Source organism: Gouania willdenowi, chromosome 5 (genome assembly GCF_900634775.1).
Source record: "Gouania willdenowi chromosome 5, fGouWil2.1, whole genome shotgun sequence".
In the NCBI taxonomy this organism is placed as follows: Eukaryota; Metazoa; Chordata; class Actinopteri; order Blenniiformes; family Gobiesocidae; genus Gouania; species Gouania willdenowi.
In genome coordinates this window covers 3101519-3122654 of record NC_041048.1, presented here as the reverse complement: position 1 = coordinate 3122654, position 21136 = coordinate 3101519, and the positions used below count along the sequence as shown (strand labels likewise).

Genomic DNA, 21136 nt, shown 5'->3' with positions numbered 1-21136 from the left:
ACTAAATTATGAGAATTAACAATACTTTTGTCATCTGTCCTCGGAGCTGTCCATTTAAAAAACAAACAAAATGAGTGGAAAATATGCTAAATTACTTCAGAAACACACGTAAAATTACAGTAAAAACAACAGAAATTGCAAAATGAGCTAAAAAAAATTGACACAAAACAATTACAAAAAAGAAAAAACAATAAATTACACCACAAATGCATCAAATAACAACACAAACCAATGTCAAAAAAATTATGACTAACATTTAATGATCCTCATGAATAAAAAAAAATATATTTTCTGAAAACAAAATATACAATATTAAATGGGATTTAAGTTTATTTTTAAATTCCTGTTTACGTTCAATGCAGCACAGATTTATAGTTGTGTAACAATAATAACAATAACAGTATTTATCAGTTTGCAAAAAGTGGCGCAATTACTAAAATTCCTTTATCAGTTTATTTTTTTTTCAATTAGTCAAACATTTATTTAGTCAAAACATGTTTTAAACACAACCTCAATTTCTTAGAATTATTTTCCATTGCAATACTAATAAATAAATAGTACATACTTTCTAAATACAATATCAAACCTTGTGGCTGTCATTTTTTGTTGTTGCATTAAATCAATGTGTGCAGTTTTTTTTTTTTTCCCACAGTTTATTCTAATAAAATATATCATATTGCAGAGTACTTTAATATTTACAGTCCTTACAGGGAGGTTTCTGACGCTCAATAAAAACAACGATCAATAATTCATTCATCTCAGTTTTCCTATCGGTATTGCTCAGGCGGAGCCTAAAAGCTGCAGAACGAGGAGGTAAAACATCTTAATATTTTCAATGAGTCTATTTACACAAATACATTTAAAAATGTATAAAGGAGCAGAAATGTGGTCATTAAAGAGAAACTCAATCCAAATTACAATCACATCTCAGCTAAAAGACGTAGAAGCTTTACGAGGCCATTTAGAAGCTGCTTATGAAATAAAACAAACTCTAAACTCACGCTTATGGAGTATAATATTACCAAAATATTATAAGTAATGAGTTACTTTACTGTGTTACAGCAAAAAGTAATATATTACTGTAATTGCGTTACTTTTGTAATGCGTTACTCCCAACACTGAAGATGGATGTTAGTAGCATCCAAACGCTCGGACCGCCGCCAATTTGGTACTACACATACTATCGTACTACTTATACTAACGTACTACTTATACTAACGTACTACTTATACTAACGTACTACTCATACTAACGTACTACTTATACTAACGTACTACTTATACTAACGTACTACTCATACTAACGTACTACTCATACTAACGTACTACTCATACTAACGTACTACTCATACTAACGTACTACTTATACTAACGTACTACACATACTATCGTACTACTTATACTAACGTACTACTCATACTATCGTACTACTTATACTAACGTACTACTTATACTAACGTACTACTCATACTAACGTACTACTCATACTAACGTACTACTCATACTAACGTACTACTCATACTAACGTACTACTCATACTATCGTACTACTCATACTAACGTACTACTTATACTAACGTACTACTCATACTAACGTACTACTCATACTAACGTACTACTTATACTAACGTGCTACTTATACTAACATACTACTTATACTAACGTACTACTCATACTAACGTACTACTTATACTAATGTACTACTCATACTAACGTACTACTCATACTAACGTACTACTCATACTATCGTACTACTTATACTAACGTACTACTTATACTAACGTACTACTTATACTAACATACTACTTATACTAACGTACTACTCATACTAACGTACTACTCATACTAACGTACTATTCATACTAACGTACTACTTATACTAACATACTACTTATACTAACGTACTACTTATACTATCGTACTACTTATACTAACGTACTACTCATACTAACGTACTACTTATACTAACGTACTACTCATACTAACGTACTACTTATACTAACGTACTACTCATACTAACGTACTACTCATACTAACGTACTACTTATACTAACGTGCTACTTATACTAACGTACTACTTATACTAACGTACTACTCATACTAACTTGTAGGTTCCAAATGCATCTTGGGAAACTTGGAATTATACTCTAGTGGGAACGCTCATCATCCTACTTATGATATATAGTAGACAGTATATACTCATTGATTTTGTAGTGTATAGTATGGAGTGTGACATTTGAACATAGCCAAGAACATGATATGTGAATGCTCAGTTTGTAGATCGTCATCTAAAGAGAAATATCAGATCTTTAACTTTAATATTTCAACATGTTTTCTTGTTGTTTCCATGTTAGTGACCCCTCGTGCATCTGTTCATCTTCTTGTTTCTGATTCTTCTTAAACCCAGTATCACCAGTGTGGCACTGGTGTTTTACATTTACTGCCCATCAACACGTTTCTCCTGAGCTGATGGTGTTCTGTAGATGGTGCGATGCATCTCAAACGTTCTATAGAACAGTAGAACCTGAACTGAATCTTTAAGCGACTTATACCTCCTCAGGGTATTGTTTAGAAAAAAAACTCTTCATTTATGTGTAAATATTGGACTGGGGTAAAGGTTTCTATGGCATCGACTAAACCTGGAAAAGCTCAAGCTGACGACCTCCAATCTGCATTATTGATTTCTGATAAATAAGTGATAATGTACATGTGAAGAGAAGTCACTGTGATGGAAGCGAGACAAATTGATTTATAGAATTAATTAAATTAACGTTTTGAAATGGTTAATGTGAATTTAAGTTTTGTTTTTCACACATTTGACATGAAATAGTTCAAATTGCAACAGTATATATAATCAATGTTAACATGATGATTGATGTGTTCTGCTTTTTTTCTTGGACAAACTAAAAATGAACTAAATAATTCCAAACTGAACCAGTGAAAACGCAGCTTTTGCGTTTTATGTTTTGGTGAAACGTAAATAGTTTTGTAGTGAAAACAAAAGTATTACCATAATGACATTAAAAACAAATAAGAAAAGCTAAACAAAACAAGTGTTTGCTGGACCCAAATAATCGATATGACCAATAATGAGGCAGGATTTTTGATGCCTGGGGATTCCCTGACGCATTATTCCTAATGCTTGATGTCAGTGGGGCGTTAATTAAGAATAAAAAGGTGTAAAGACATGTTTGGTCGATGAGTTGTCAGCTAGAAATCTTTTTTCTGCAACACGGGTTAAGGACGAATCAGGACCAAACAACACAACAGAATTATTTTTTGGAAATGGTCTAATGGTTAAAGGACGCTGGCCTTGTAATCAGAAGGTTCCCGGTTCAAGCCTCACCTGGGCCATCACTGTGGGATGTTGAGCAAGTCCCTTAACCCCGAACAGCTCCCCAGGTGCTGCAAAATGTCTGCTGACTGCTCCCCAGGAATGGGTTAAATTGCAGAGGACAAATTTCAATATATATGTGTAACAACATATATACTGTACATGACAAATAAAGGCTTAAAGCCCCGTTTAATTGTATTTTTTAATTTAATTAAACCTTATTTTTCCACAATATTTGTTTTATTGTCTTTTAAAAATGGGACTACTTTACAGTAGTGTTCCTCCATCTTGAAGTCATGTGATTGATAATGTCACACGGCCCCACTGCCTGTAAACATCCCATTGTTTTCTATTGGAGTGAAACATTCAGACTGATTTTTAGATCATTTAGTAGCTTTTTAGATAATTTAACAGCTTTTTAGATCATTTAGTAGATTTTTGGATCATTTAGTAGCTTTTTTTAAAATCATTTAGTAGCTTTTTAGATCATTTAACAGCTTTTTAGATTATTTAGTAGCTTTTTAGATCATTTAACAGCTTTTTAGATCATTTAGTAGTTTTTTTTTTTATCATTTAGCAGCTTTTTAGATCATTTAACAGCTTTTTTATCATTTAGTAGCTTTTTAGATCATTTAACAGCTTTCAAATCATTTAGTAGCTTTTTTTTTTTTTTTAAGATCATTTAGTAGTTTTTTAGATCAATCCGTAGCTCTGTAGTTCATTTAGTGGCTTTTAAATCATTTATTAGCTTTTTTAGATTATTTAGGAGCTTTTTTAGTCAAAATCCACACTTGTATGGCTTTTTATTGCTCTAGAAAAACTAGGAAAAAAAATGCTGACGTAAACCTCTTGTTTACTGAAAGATGATAAAAGCAGCTGAAAAAACTCCACGGTGACCACAGGGGCGACAGTTCCAACTCTGCGGTTTCATAGTAAACCTATATTCTCACTTTACTGTCACCCCCTGACATCCTAAAGTTGTTCTCATCCATTACTGGTTCCAGTATGAAAGGGACAAAGTGATATTTGTGCTGTTTAAAACAAAAACCACAGCAATGGCGGACGTTGACGTTTTGTTTTTTCACGGAAACAATGATAAACAACAAGGAAAAAAAATCACTCAGAGCAAATCACAGTGAGAATGAGAAAAAAAACTAATCTGTCACCGTCTTTACATTCTTCTACGGGACTCCAAATCCCACAATGCATTGCACAAACTTCTCCAAAGTTTGAGTCACATGACCGTTTTCCAACTAACCTGTGTATAATGGTGGATTCATAAACTAACCTGTGTATAATGGTGGATTCATAAGTAATGGTGGATTCATAAACTAACCTGTGTATAATGGTGGATTCATAAGTAATGGTGGATTCATAAACTAACCTGTGTATAATGGTGGATTCATAAGTAATGGTGGATTCATAAACTAACCTGTGTATGATGGTGGATTCATAAACTAACCTGTGTATGATGGTGGATTCATAAACTAACCTGTGTATGATGGTGGATTCATAAACTAACATGTGTATAATGGTGGATTCATAAATAATGGTGGATTCATAAACTAACCTGTGAGCGTAAGTTTCAACCTTTGTAAATACATTCTCCCATTTCTCAAATAAAATAAGTTTAAATCATTGATTTTGTGGCCTGCACTATGCACTATGTCTTCTTTATTTTTTTAATCTATAATCTTGTCTGCATCTAGACTGGATTTGGACCAGTATTGATCACTGGTTTGCCAAACTCAGGTCATTTATCTGCCAGCATGCTGAGCATCACTGGGCTGATAATGTCAACCTGTTCCCAGTCGACTGTGTGAAATGTGCTGAGTTTAATGCACCATGACACGCTCACCTGGTCGGGTAGAGAGAAACACCAGAGACCATTAGGGAGCTGTGGATGGCACTGGGATGACAGAGGTTTAACATGGCGTTAAAAATGGCTGCACAGGTGCTTCCTCTACCACTCAGGTTTGTTTCTCAGTCACCAACAACAAGATTTAAAGGAATAAGTCACTGTGTTTGTCACTGTTGGGTTAAAAAGAACAAAATAATGCTGCTCTGACATGTTATAGACGCATTCAAGGAACTAGGAATTCATTTTCAGAACAACATTTTTTTTTTTAACCATTTTTCTGCAACTACAATAAACTTGTCATATTTAAACCGATTTTTATCACTTTTTCTTTCCATATTTTTGCTCTTTTGATTGCATTTTGCTACATGACTCCCTTTTCTGACACTTTTCCATCAAATTTCAATGCCTTTTCTACATTTCTTTTAACCTATTTAACCACATTTACAATTTGTCATGCCCATAAATTGCTAGTTTAAAGGCGCAATGTGTAACTTTTGGCCACGAGGGGCACTAGACCCATAATGTTCACGTCAAGCGCCCCTAGTGGCCACAAGCGTCGCAGCACTGTCGCTAAAATCAACAAACAGTCAGTGGGGCCAGCCCCTCTTGTCTTTTGATCGTATATGCAGACAGTAGTTGACCTGTAACATGGGGATAAGGATTGGCTCTAAGGGCGGGGTCAGTTGGGCTCGGGTGCAAAGTGGGGCTGGGCTCGCCGCCGCTCCCCTCCTCTCCCCGGTGCTCGTCCCTCCTCGATGACGCCCCCCCCACTCCCTGGCCTTGCCACCGTCGTTGGCCCCCTTTGCCGAGGGACAGCGCGGACAGGGGACGGGCAACCCGGCGTGCTCGGGGCATGGTCCGGTGCCTGGCGGAAGGCGGGTCGGCCGAGGGGGCTGGGTCTCGGTGGCCTCCTCGGAAGCAATTTATCATACCCATTTATTTACCAGTAATTGTTCCTACTTTTTAAATTACATTACCCAACCCCCCCACCCCCCATTTATGGCACTTTAAAGCCAATTTAACACTTTTTCTGTCCATTTTTGGCCACTTTCATTCACAACTTTTAACCAATTTCTGTGGTTTTTAAAATCCCATTTCACCACCTTTTCCACCATTTTTGGTCACGTTTAACCCATTTTATTTCTGATTAAAACAAGAATTTACATCTTTAAGATGACTAATAACAATAGTGAACTTCTTATATAACAGTGGACATTATTCAGATGAATAAATAATAATAATAATGCATTGGATTTTATATAGTGCTTTATCATAGACACTCATAGTGCCTTGCCCAAGGACACAATGACAGATACCACTGGACCGAGATTGGCCAATGACAGGCTGGTATGGCCACTGAATGTGGTTATCACAGATTCATAGAACAATGGACCATCATTGGACCCCAAAAATCTCTCCCTTTATTCCCCCTTATAGATGGTCCTGTCTCCACATGACTGTTCTACAATGTTCATGTCTGTGTTCAACCACCTTCAGCTACAGTGGGGGTCCCTGGTCTCTGGGGCCCTTATTTTGGGGGTCGTGGGCTGTAAAGGTTGAGAACCACTGTTCTATAGCTAATAACTAAAACATGACAGATACTGTAAGGAATGCAAATGTAAATTTGAAAATAGAAAGTGAACTTTGCCATCAGCTCCCTTGTTTTTATCTTGACTAACTTTTCTACTTTGAGTTGTCCCACACACACCCTGAGCTAACGCTGACTCACACACCCACGGTTACGCTCTGTCCCTCTCATCTTTTACATTTATTTTAGATTTCCTCCTCCTCCAGTGGAAAACTAACTAGTCTAACAACAACAACAACAACAGAAAAAAGAAGTGGATCAATTATCACTGGAAGTTTAACGTTTCAGCCATAACTCAAGGGAAGTGACGAATCAGTTTATGATTGAGTCAAGTTTTTCCTGCAGATTAGTCATAATTAAACTCATTAATCATGTGTTAAAATAAAGCTCAGCTGATATCGAGAGGCTCACATAGAAAGAGACAAGAATCTCCATTAGCCTTCACACATAAACAAGCTTTTAAACATCTGTACAGATTATTAATAACCAGGTTTAAAGATCATATGGAACCTGAGACGAGTAGCTTTTAATACGCAGTAGGGGCCACAAAAATGTGATTGTCTGATCCGAGGGCCACGTTAACCTTCATATCAGCATTTAGAATAATGACCAAATATTGTCGTATTTTTGTTGTCACTTTGTGTATTTTTCTCTCATTTTTATGTGTTGTTGTTTAGTCTCAGTTTGTGTGTTTTTATTGTCATTTTGAGTATTTTTGTTGTGGTTTTTGCATATTTTTGGTATCATTGTATATGTTTCTCTTCTTTTGCACGTTTTTTCTTGTCATTTTCTGTTTTTTTTTCTTTTTGTTGTTTTTTGTGATTAGTGTCTTTTTCTGCTTTTTTGTTGCGATTTTTGGTATCATTTAGGGTATTTTTCTCTTCTTTTGCATATTTTTCTTGTCATTTTGTATTTTTTTTGTGATTAGTGTCATTTTCTTTTTTGCTGTTGTGATTTTTGCATATTTTTGGTATCATTTAGCATTTTTTTTTATTGTTTTGCATTATTTTATTTTCATTTTGTGTATTTTTGTTTTTGTTTTTTGTGATTAGTGTCTTTCTCTGCTTTTTTGTTGTGATTATTGCATAGTTTTGCTATTATTGAGTATATTTTTCTCTCATATTGTGCAGGGTTTATTATTATTGTGGTGTGTTTTTTGTTTATCGTCAATGTGTGCATTTACTCGGGGTGAGGGGGGAAGCTGCTGATCTAATTTAAGCCTAATATTTCTGCAGCAAGTAGTAAAACAGTTTCCTGAGCCTTTGATCCAATGGTCATTGGTCTAATAAACAGTGAAATGATCTCATGTCAGGGACAGAGGCTGAAGATGATGCTTTAATGCGCAGCGGGCCGGCACTAAGACCCAGGGGACGTCATGGAGTTTAAAGCCGCTGTAGTCAAGCTTGCAGTAATAAAGACAATAAAAACCTTTGGGTAAAGAATTAGAAAGACTATCAAGTGGAAAACAAAAACAAACAAAAAAAGATAAAAATAAGTGATGACTGCAAATAATTATAAAATCACAGAGGTTTAAAGATACTGATATACTCAAATAGAAGTATTGTTACTTGAAAATGTACTGAAGTACAAGTGAGTCATACATAAAATACTTAAATACAAGTAAAAAGTAGCTCAATTATATAGTACTCAAAGTAAAAGTTATCAGTTACCCCCCCCCCACACACACACACACACACACAAAGGAATCTGTATATAAAAAAAGGTTTGTTTAAAATAAATAAATAAACAACACCAATTAATTATTATTATTTTTTAAATGTCAGTTTCTAAGTATAGTTATTTATGAGCTCTAAAAGTTAAAAAAAATGACCTTCATTCAATGCTGTTTTTGCACGATGTATTAATTTTAATCTGACTGGTCTATGGTGTGAAATCTGATCGTTTGATTTTTTTTGTATTTGCACAAAGTCTGTTGACCATTTAAAACAAAAATATATAATTGACTAATTAACGATTGGGTGTAGAAATGTAACAAATTACTTCTTTTAAAACGCACTTAAGTATAAGTAAAATTACTGATTTATAAATATACTCGAAAAGGTACAAGTACCCATCAAATCAACTCAATTACTGTCACGTGAGGACTTTTAATCCATTACTTTCACCTCTGATAACAGTTCAGATCAGATGTTATAATGATGATCTCATCTACGGCACAGTTTTACTTTGAAATTATTGACCGGAAACGGCCCCTGGGTTTGAGACGCGGGGTCTTTACGTATTGTGTCTGTCTGGCACGCGCCGTGGTGCGCTCCTCTCCAACTCCTCTTCAGTCTGTCCGAGACCACCCGAGCGCGCACACGTACATACACAACCTGCCCCTGCACGCACGCGCACTCCACGCTGCTGACGCGCGCGCACAAACACCCGGACAGGAGGTTACCAGGTGGAATTACTGCAGTTGATTTGACTCCTTAACTTCTCCCCGGTCCTGCACGCGCGTCTCTCGGCGTCAACGTGAGGATCCCCCACCACCAGGTTGCCCACCGAGGAGGAGGACACGCGCTTTCAGGACTATGTGCACGAGTGTCCTGGACTGTTACTGACTCCACTGTAACATAGAAACCAGAGACGATGATGGATGAACGGAGTTTTTCTCCCGTTTTGCTCTCGGTTTTCCTCTTCTTTGGACTTTTGGGATTTAGTGACGGACAGTTCTTCCCAGGTAGGCTTTGGATTCTATTTCTAACTTGATTCTAAGCAAACTGTGCATGGCGCACATGGATATTAGGTGTAAAGTGGCTGGTTTTCCTCCTTAAACAGATTTCTTGGATTCGTTCGGTGCGTAAAATGTGTCCGTCCGTCCGTGCGCTCCTCGGGATTTTGTGTTTTTTTTTTTCTTTCATCCCAAAGGGAACTGACCGTAATCTGCCCCTGGTGTAAAAACGATTTAGTGTTAGACTGTATAGTAATAGATATATTCATGGAAATGTCGCGGCTGTTGCACCGCGGATTCCGCCGCTCGTTACGCACGAAGTTTGTGTCACTTCTGGAGCTTCTGCGTTGTTTGGATGTTTGTTGGTAAACGTTGAGTGTGTGTTTTGTGAGTTTTTGTGAGTGCTGCCAAACATGTGTGATTCACTGTGGATTCAGTGGAGATGCTTTAAATCCAGCGTGTGCGGGGATCGCTGGTGATTTGGAGGATCCGTGGGGTCACCATGCCACTTGTTCAAGATCCGAATCCGTATTTATTCCTATAATATATTCTTCATGTAATGGTGAAACATTCAATCATGTTACTTTGGAATTTTGGGCTCAAAAAACGTGCGTAAAACCAGATGTATGAAATATATATACACAGATATCTATTCAGGTATGTGCGTCATTAATTTACTTATTTATTATTCTTTGCTGTTTTCATCATCAATAAAAGTCTTTCTTTAGTTTGTTGTTCCATATTTAATCATCAGGAGTGCAGTTTTACCGCCTAAAGCCAAACCTGTGTGTGTGTGTGTGTGTGTGTGTGTGTGTGTGTGTGTGTGTGTGTGTGTGTGTGTGTGTGTGTGTGTGTGTGTGTGTGTGTGTGTGGCACTTGTTACTCTGTTGTGCACAGTTTGTTTTACAGGAAATAAGACGCTATTAGATTATTTTACTTTTGTTCTATTTATTTTTTTTAAGACATTCTAGTTTTCTGTTTGTGCGTATGTTGTGTGCGCCCCCCCCCCCCCCCCCCCCCACGCTAATTGCAAACAATGATGTAAACAGCAAATTGACCAGTTTTGCTTCACTTTTGCTTTCCATGCCAGTTTTGCTCCAATTTAAAGAGTTAAACATGAATAACTTGGTCATTTTCATTCGTCTGCACTTCCCAACCCGTGGAAACAGCAGCAGGCGATTCTTCGCACCTTCTGCTTGATATTCATGACTTGTTCGTCCACAGAAAGGGACCTCTGAGAAAGGATGAGTGCATGTCTCCCTCCCTCCATCTCCATCCTGTCTTTAACAAATCCCGCTCTCCGTGCGTAATGGTGATGATTCCAGCTCAACTCAGTAGTTTGTGAACATAAAAAGTTGACATTTTGGACAAGTGTTTAGTATTTCTGACTTGAATAACTCAGGTATGTGTTGTTGTTGTTGTTTTTTTGGTTTGGAGACGAAGAGCAAATGAGTCCAGTCTCCAAAATGTTGTAAATGAGACAAAAAAACAAATAAATAAATTAAAACTGAACATATTATTCAAAAAGAAAACAAAATGAAGTTGAATTATTACGCGGACTAAACTCTATCCAAGCATTGGACACATGAAAGCGATCAGCAGACACCTATGAAGAAGACTGGCAGTTGACAATTTGAAACATGTCAGGGGATTAAAGTAAACTTCCTGAAAAACAGTTGTGTGACTAAAATAAACCTGAGCCTATTATTCAAAAAGAAAACAAAATGAAGTTTCTGGAATGATACATTTGTGCTGTTAATAGAGCATAGGTCACAATGTAGGGGCACCGCCCTTATTTTTGAAAAATCGCAATGAAATACATAATCCGGATCCGATCGAGATGAAACTGAGTTGAATAATTAAAGAAACACAGGTTTGTGGTGTTGTTCCAGATTCTAAAGTGTTGTAAATGAGACCAAAAGCTAAAGAAAATCCATCATTTGTGTGACTAAAATAGTTTTTTCACTAATTTACTTTGTCATTATATGATCAACTGTTACTTCTATGCAAAACGAAACATTACAGCAAAGATTCAGGGAAAGAAAAACAGCAAATGCAGTGTTTGATGATGTGTTGTTTTGTGCTGAGTCGACAGGGGGCGGTATTAGAACATGTCAGCACGTGGACTCACTGGCAGACACATGGCGAGCTTCCAATGGTTGCTCTCTTTATTCTTCCTCCAAGTGTGTGCTTTATTTTTTTAGTTTAGTTTATGAAATGATAAAATAAAAATAAAAAAAGATACAAACTTTGGAGAAGAAGCTCCTTCAACAGCGTCAGGAAAAACATCTGGCGAGGAATCGTGTCTTGATTCTGTGGCTGTCTCACATTTAAGTTCATCATCATCTTCATCATCATCATCATCATGTGAAGATGTATCTACACAACAACATCCACATAATATCAGCCCAAAACTGCATTATATTATACATTATTTACGTTTTTATGCATAGATCTAGACCATGTGTCAAACTCAAGGCCCGGGGCCCAGATTTGGCCCTTTGGAGCATCCAATTCTACCCACAGGAGGAAGTAAAAACAAACTTGTGTAAATGAAACTCAACACTGCTTATTTAATAATGTTAAACTGTTGGAAAAACTCGAAATTTTTACAAAAACCTTGAGTTTTCCTCAAATTATTACTTAATATTTCCCTTAACTAAATATAAAAATTCATGAAGATCCGGTTGGGACTGATATCTATCACTTATTGCTTCTTGGTTTTTTACATATTTAGTATTTTATGTATGCGTAATAATCTGTGTAATAATTTTTATTTATTTTTTACACGTTGTCAAAGGTCAACACTACATGTAGTGCTAGTGCGACGCATGTTTTATTATTGCATAATTGTGTCCATCAGCAGCCCTCCTTAAGGAAGGGTAAGAAACACTTTATTATAGGGAGAATATAAACAGAGAGGACAGTGTTACACCTCGGTGAGGGGGAAGGGAACAGGGAAGAGGGAGTCAGGGTAGGGAAATGGAAGAGTCGACTGTTATAAGGTGAGAGAGCAATGTGGTTGTAACGTTAGTTGTTTAAACATATAGCTGTAATACAACATAGTCATCAACTGTGAATTACAAGTGGTACGACTTCAGTGAGACGTGTGATGTTGAGAAGATGAACAGAACTCTGGAATGTTGGGCTGAATGTGAGAGAGTGAGACTTAAATTGTTCTCCACAAAGTCATTTTCTATCTTTTGTTTTCGTGTTTGTCAAAGCTGAAAATCTACTTTCACACTGCGTGGTGGCAACGTTTTTTTCTGTCACCACTAGAGGGTAGTCTTCCAAGATTTAAGATATATCAAATTTTTTTATTTTATAGAAAATTACAATATTGTATATATCAATATTGCTTATTTTATATTAAAATACTCGTTTTTGGAGTCGCTGCTTTTGCTACTTCTCAGAACAACATGAAAATCAAATTTAGATGATTGCTGATCTCTACCTAAACATGACAGAACTCACTCACACGTGCTGTCCTTTATGTGAGAAAAAGCCAAAAGTTGGACCTATTGTGCAGCTTTTTGTTAATAAATGTGCTTGTGTGGCATTTTGCATCAGAAAAACGTAACCCTGAGTTGTTTTTCTGGTCAGACTTTGTTTATTTATTGTATTTATCAAAGTTTTGAGAAAATAAATATTGAGATGAGTTTTTGTGGCAATGCGTGGAGGCTCCTGACTGCTGCTCTATTTATATTTTAGTTTCCAATGTTGTCATGCTGTTATCAATGTTTATTCACGTACCCCTTGTGACAATTTGTGTGCCCGTACCCCGCTTTTGGAACCTAGGATCTAGATCAGTGGTTCTGAAACTTTTTTGGCTCAAGTACCCTTTTTCTTTTAGGTCAGTGGTTCCCAACTTTTTTTGGATCGTGACCCCATTTTGATATCAAGAATTTCTGGCGACTGCATTTTAGTTGAACTAGATTCATAAAGTGAGAGTATAGAAATACAGATTGTGTTCTTTTTAATTTAAAAAAAAGAATAAAAATTTCAAAAATGTATTTAAATTTTTTTGAAATTTCAGTCAACCCTACATGGGGTCCCGACCCCAAGGTTGAAAAACACAAATGTATTGGCTCCTGAATAGATTTATTTCTATTGTTTGTATAGTTTCTGGTTATCTCACGCCTGGGCTGGGACCAACACTGACTATTTGTTCATTTTCCCCTCCGCCTCTCAAGTACCCCTGTTTGAGAAACACTGATCTAGATCACACTTTCTTTTGTTATTTCTTGGTAGAATCACGCTGTCAAAGCAGTGTTTACTCAGATATATGTTCTGTTACAATAAGGTAAGAACAGACTTTGTGCTTTTGAAAGAGATCCAGCTTTTCTTTGACATTCTTCGAGTACTTTTTTTTTTTTTCTACTTCAGCTTCATGAGTCAAGGTTGCATTTTCATTCTGTTGGCAACGGTGCACCTGCACATCTTTGAGCTCTACTGACCACTAATTGTTCCACGTCCTTTCAGATATGGAGGTGTGTGTGCGTGTGTGTTTCCAAGGAAAACCCACTTTAATTTCTATTTACCTTATTAGATTTCTGTGCCTTCAAGGGTAAAAGGAGGAGGAAGAGGAAGGAGTGGGTAAAAAAAAAAGAAGTGGTGGTGTATCACTTTCACTTTGTCTCTTTGACTGCTTTGTCCGCTCCGTTGACACGATGAAGGGACACAGAGAAGTCTTTGGCTTTGATCAGATCAACATCCCTCAATTCTCCAATTATGGAGCCCCTTTATATGATTAAAGGGGAGCGTGTGGCATCCTTTGATGGAAACACTGTTGCTGGAGTGTGTGTGTGTGTGTGTGTGTGTGAGAAAGTGAACGAGACGAACCAATGACGGTGAAGAAAACCCAAAAGGACGAGAAAGATTTAACAGGAATTTTGTCATTTCAGGGTCATTTTCAACTCACGCACCTCAGTCTTCAAAATTCTGAAATTCTTACCAATTGTTCTGTGAATCTACAATAGTCACACTGTAAATTTTTAGTTTGATCAGGTGAATATTTTTCAGATACGGCCAATTTAGTGAGGGGGTGTGTGTTCTTATTTTTCTTCCATTTTCATTGTCCAATATCTCAGGAACTACATCACATAGGAAAGAGAAATATGGTATATTAATATAGCTCCACCTACTCTCTGAGAATATAGACAAACATCTGCTATACATCCTATCTGGTGGACATGTCAGCTCCTCTAAATAGTCACAAAGTCAGTGTGTGTTTGGGTCTAGAACATGTTTAGGTCTTCAGTAAACTACATAGCATATGTCTCAGCTCCCTGTAATGTGATCAGCTTAGAGCTATGAACATAGACGGTTTACATCACTAATGATTAGTCACATATATGCATTGGTTCTAGGGTGACACGCTCTTGAATTCCATAAAATACTATTTTTATTGGCCCATAACTACATGTGGGAATGTAAGAAAGAAATCTGATAAAAAATCACTTTTTCTTGGTATATAAAACTCTTTTTCTTAACATTTTTTTTCAATAAAAATAGTTTTTCTGGATTTGAAGAGACTGTCACCCAAGAACCAATGCATATATGTGACTAATCTTCAGAATTTGTTGAGACGAAGTTCGTTGGATTTTTTGAAATGACATGAAATGAACCAAGACCGCGTCATTGCCTGTCAACGAAAGACGTGCACAAGTCTTTCTGAACGGTTTGCATGTTCTCTCTTCTTCTGGTACCTCTGGTTTCAGGGTTAAGTCAGGTTATTGGACGTTGCTAAACCTCACGTAGGTGTGACAGTCTCTCTTGTTTGCTATTCTCTGCTAATTTGAATGTGAACACGTGCAAAATATAAAGTCTTCCTCCGTCTTCTGCTGAGAAGTCTTGAGGGAGGAGGAGGAGGAGGAGGAGGAGGAGGAGGAGGAGGAGGAGGAGGAGGAGGAGGAGGAGGAAGCTGAAGGTTGGCACGTTTGCAGAAATGACGAAGAATGACACGAGGTCAAGAACGGAGACAAAGATGACACCAAGTTGATTATTATTTTAGTGTTATCGACTGTTAGAGTGGCTGTAATCGTATTCTCTTTTCTGTGTGTGTGTGTGTGTGTGTGTGTGTGTGTGTGTGTGTGTGTGTGTGTGTGTGTGTGTGTGTGTGTGTGTGTGTGTGTGTGTGTGTGTGTGTGTGTGTGTGTGTGTGTGTGTGTGTGTGTGTGTGTGTGTGTGTGTGTGTGTGTGTGTGTGTGTGTGTTTGTGGGAGATTTATGTTGAGATGTCTGACACCTCACGCCCCGCTCTGTTTAGTATTCTGTCCATCCTCTATGGCTCTGTGTGTGTGTCTGTGTGTGTCCGCCTAATCCACGCTCCTTATTCTGTTGGCCTGGCTAACTGACAGCCTAATAACAGGGCGTGCTGAGGTGTGTGTGTGTGTGTGTGTGTGTGTGTGTGTGTGTGTGTGTGTGTGTGTGTGTGTGTGTGTGTGTGTGTGTGTGTGTGTGTGTGTGTGTGTGTGTGTGTGTGTGTGTGTGTGTGTGTGTGTGTGTGTGTGTGTGTGTGTGTGTGTGTGTGTGTGTGTGTGTGTGTGTGTGTGTGTGTGTGTGTGTGTGTGTGTGTGTGTGTGTGTGTGTGTGTGTGTGTGTGAGAGCATTCTTCACTCACTGTTTTTACTCAGATTAAATAAGTCAGTGAGAAATTTACACAAATTAAAAAGCTTTTTTTTTCCACCTCAGGTAATTTGTTATAATTATAACGTGTAATGAAAAAGACTTTTGGGTTGTTAGAATGTCGCCGATGTGCAAAGTAAACTTTAAAAAAAAGAAATATATGGTGCTGTTCTTTACAAAGGGACTTCTGTTCTTCCTGTCGACAGGAGCTCCTTATCACCACAGGAGGTCTGAATTGTTGATTATAACTGAACCAGTGGATTTTTTTACTTCACTTTCTCTGAGTAATTAAAGGAAAAAAGACCATGAGTTTATACAAAGAAATGTTAAACAATAAAAGAAATGTGATCCAGTTAAACAATAATTTTCCTTCTACGTGTTTTAGTAAATCTGATCTGGATTCTGTAAAGCTTATCATTAGCTTTGTTTCCATTACAGTTTTTCACAAAATATAAGCGATATTTCTAAAATTTTGACAAAGTAGAGTTGCTTGTTTGTTTGTATCTAATGTGGCAGTAATGTTTTTTTGTATAATGCTAAGAAATGTCTCAGTCTCTTGTTCTCTCTACAAATAAATAAAAACATGTTTCCATCCTTTTGCGATACATTTCAATATCAAAACGTCTGAAAAACCTCCTCATGAACCTGTAAAAACACATAAAAACTTTTTAGTGACATTATTTGAGTGTTTTTTCAAAATTTTGATGTTTTCGTTGCCAGTTTTTATTGCACTATTCAGATTTTGTGCATTTCCAAACGTAATGTAAACACAGCGAGTGTTCCACCTTCTTTTGGTTGCATTTATGTTCATAGTGTACTTTCTAAAAGGAAGTACAACTGCATTTAAGCAGTTTCTCCTTTTGGAAAATATTTATCCAATATGTTAAGGTTTTATTTATTCAAACAGCTTTTTTTCAGCTAGTTTACTTTGATCTAATGACATGTTTGGACTGTCAACTGCCAGTCTTCTTCAGAGGCATCTGCTGATCACTTTGATGTGTGGAATTAAGTCCATAACTTCCTGGAAAGAAAAAGTTGTCTGAATAAATGAACGTAAAAATATCGTAATTACATGGTATTGGCCTTAAGGACACACCCCTTAGCTTTAAAAAAAACTGCTGAAATTTCTCTGATAGAGCGAATATTAGCAGAGTTACGGTCTTTTAAATGTTCCCAAGATGCGTTTAGGGTCAAATCCGGGTAAGACTGGAAGTATGTTCAACCTAAATGTAACAACTATGCAAATGAATTCTGGACAAGCCCCCAATTGTTATGTCCCGACCAGTTTTTAGGAAAGACCAGGATAAAATAACAAAGATAAAATAAATACTTTATTTCGTGCTGTATTTAATTAAAAGATAACAGTTGCATCTATCTATAAAAGCACGAAACGTCTGTGTGCGTGCATATGTGTGTGTGTGTGTGTGTGTGGAGCAAATATCTCAACGGCTTCCAAATACCCCGAGTGTGTGCATCTGTAATTTTGGAGTAATTTGGTTTTTCCAAAACCAATTTGTAATGACCAATCCACACTGTGGAACTCCTGTCAATCATTGTTTTACAACACTGATGTCGTCATCAACAATGATGTCATTGTTGTTTCAAGAATGTTAAAACTGATGATGTATTCAACAGTGACTTCATCATCAGTATTCTATTCTATGCTAATGCTAAGCTAATGCAGTGCAACGCTGTCTGTCTGTACACGATAACTTGAAAAGTTATGAATGGATTTTTATAAAAATTTCAGGAAATGTTGATGATGAGTCAAGGAACAGCTGATTAAATTATGGTGATGTTCTGGCTACCAAAAGAATATATATATATATAAATAAATAAATATATATATATATAAAATCCCATTCATTTCCACATCCACACAGTGGAACTCCTATTAATGTCAATATGTATACATGCCTCCGACGGGCACTGTACTAGTTTAATTAAATGATGCTAAACTCTTCTTACTTGAAGAATAGAATGTCTGTCACAGAGATTCAGAAACGTCCTCAGAACATGTACGGTATCTTTATCCTATAAATATATATTCCTTTTTCTCCTTTTGTTCAGATGTTGCATCACTGTAACACGTTTCCACAAAGGCATCATCTCTGTGCTGCTGATACCTGTAGCTGGAAACTGATGCTTTCAGTTTCCTATGAAACCTTTAATTATTGTTCATTTGTACATTGCATTAATTATACTGACATTATGTTACAGCAACCCATAAATTATCCAGCAATCATAAATGATGGAGTGGGAAATCCAGAAACTTGTACCTTAGAGGAGAATAACGACATGCCGGAAAGATTTCAGTGGCGGAATGAGAGCAGGGTAAATGAGGCGGCGTTTTTCGTTTTGTTTTTATCCTTCGGATGGTTTCATCTTCAGCCTGGGGCCACGTTGGTGCAGATGTTTCTCTCCCATGTGTTACTGCGCTGGGAATTCACCTTCACACGGAGTCGCTTTTGTGTCTCTTTATGTTGAACATTTTCCAAGTGGCGTTTGGATCACTAGACTATTGGTGAAGTCGGAACTTTAGCTTTAGAAGAGCATCGCTGCTTCTTCACCTTCACCCTGATAATATTCATATATCATGACTTTGAAAGTAAAATATCGTCTTGAAGAAAGACAATATTGCAAAGAAAAATTACAACTTGGCAAATGAATTCCAGACAAGCCCCCAATTGTTACGTCCTGATCAGTTTCTATGAAGAACCAGGACTGAAAAGATCAAATAAATATGTTTAATTAAACACATCTATGGCAAAAATATTGCTGAGAAGCTTTCATGATTTTGAAAGCGAAATGTCATATTGAAGAAAAACAACATTGCAAAGAAAATATGACAACTAGGAAAATTGATTCCAGACAAGCCCCCAATTTTTACATCCTGGCAAGTTTCTAAGAAGTGCCATGTCATCCTCAGTGACTGCTGTGAAGCAAGGCAGTCAACCCCAAAGCTGAGGATAGTTGGAGATGAAGCTGTGGAGACAGACCACACTGGAACTAGCATTAGCATTAGCATTAGCATTAGAAGCAAACACACATTTCCTGACTGTGGCGTCACAAAATCTGCTGTTGCTTATAGTCTGTATTCACAGGTGCACAGCGGAGGTGGCACACACACACACACACACACACACACACACACACACACACACACACACACACACACACACACACACACACTTTTGTGTCCACCATCACCCTGAAGTCTCTGGTGTGTAGCATTCTAGGACTCTCACTTTTAACATGCTCAGACTGAATAAACAAAACAAGCGCGCACACACGTACAAACACACACAGACGCTGCCCCTGCTTTCAGAGCCAGTAAACAGGGGAAGAAGTTCGACGCTCAGCCGCTTCGCTCCAAACGAGACACATTTTTTGTCCGGGTAAAACCAGACGTATGGTCGCCCTAAATATAACAACTATGCAAATTAGTTCCGGACAAGCCCCCAATTGTTGCGTCCTGACTGGTTTCATGGAAGCACCAGGACTAAGTCCCTGGGAAACCCAGACATTTTCAAGAGTTTTTCAAATTTGGCTGGACAGTCGAGACAAGACGTGGAAAGAGGACATGTCCAGGTATAACCAGACGTATGGTTGCCTTATTTAACACCAAGGGAAACATCTTTAAAGCACTGATTCACAAACTAAAATCAATCACAAAAAATTGCTGAATTTGAATGAGATTCCAAATTTCTTCCAGTTTTCCCTCACAATATGTGAATGCTAAGCTCTCAATGTCTCACACTGACACTGATTTGCCGGATTATGTGAAGAAATGTTCCCATCTACTACCCATAAAGCATTTCCACTAAAGTCTACGTGAAGCCATTCCAAATGAGAGGAAACTCTTGCATTCTGTGAAATTGTGTTTGATCACTGAGTGCAAATCCTGTCCGTGTGCCGCCTTTCCTCTGCCAATTGTCCAGAGTGATTTGGAGCTTCTGGCTGAAATCTCTAGAAAAGGCTTATTTTTGTGCAAAGAAATGTTCACATGATTACAGAAAATGCTTTCAGACACTGCACTTTGCTTTTACAGTATACATTTGTATCATAAATACAATAAATGGTTTCTCATAGAAGCTAAGTGGCTTTATCTCCACATGTATTGTTCAGTATAGATTTGACATGTTTATGGTTTAATACTTGATGTTGGATAGAGTTATCCCTCTATATTCCACCAAACTGTGATCAGATCATTACAGAAGGCATTGTTGTTTTTCGTCAACAATGACAAAAATATTTCGTTGAAGCCCCTTTTTTATTGGCGGTAACAAGACAGTGACGAGCTAAACACGGCTCTTCTACGACTAAAACATGACGATACATGGGAGAGTTTTCATTGAACAAAAATGACTAAAATGTGACTAAAACTAATAAGCATTTTCATCCATAAGACTTAGACTAAGGCTGTGTAAGAAACCGATGTAGTGCATTTTTTAAGTGCGCACGGTCGACACACTAGTCATACTCAACCGTCCCATGATGCATTGCGAGCAGGACGTAAAATCGTTTTGGGACCAGCTTCAAGCTAAAAATCAAACATCCTCTTCTCAAAATAAAAACATTTCTTCTTGTCTTCCATTAGTTTTTAAACTCTTTTATAAATTGGGCTTTTGTTTTGAAGTTTCATCAGTAGCACAATGGAGGGTCTTCAAAAAATCTCTGAAATGTGTGAATGAAATGTGTCTGCGTGAGTTTTATGGATCAAATGAGCACATGTTGATATTCTACTTGGTCACTTTCTCACTTCAAATGTTTTCAGAACTTTCAAAGTAAAGGTGGAGAATCAACAGATATTTAGCCTCAGTGTCAACAAGGTTTCTGTTGCTGTAGATTCCAAATTCATCTTGGGAAACTTGGAAGTATACTTCAGAGGGAACGCTCACAGACAATGACTGGAAATTACACAAAAAACAGAAAAATACACTAAATGACAAAATATTTATAACTACAAAAATACATACAGAATAACAGAAATATATATATATATATATATATATATATATATATATATATATATATATTTAGTGTGTGTAT

The 21136-nt window shown here is 37.1% G+C and overlaps 1 protein-coding gene across 1 annotated transcript in view; it reads left to right on the top strand.

Annotated features, from left to right (window-relative positions):
• The first annotated feature begins 9103 nt into the window (after positions 1-9103).
• LOC114462900 (receptor-type tyrosine-protein phosphatase T-like) overlaps positions 9104-21136 on the top strand; it is a 95977-nt gene continuing 83944 nt past the window's right edge. The window contains exon 1 of the mRNA XM_028445989.1: positions 9104-9467. Coding sequence (XP_028301790.1) covers positions 9377-9467 — 91 coding nt within the window. The 5' untranslated portion in view covers positions 9104-9376. The remainder of the gene's footprint in view (positions 9468-21136) is intronic.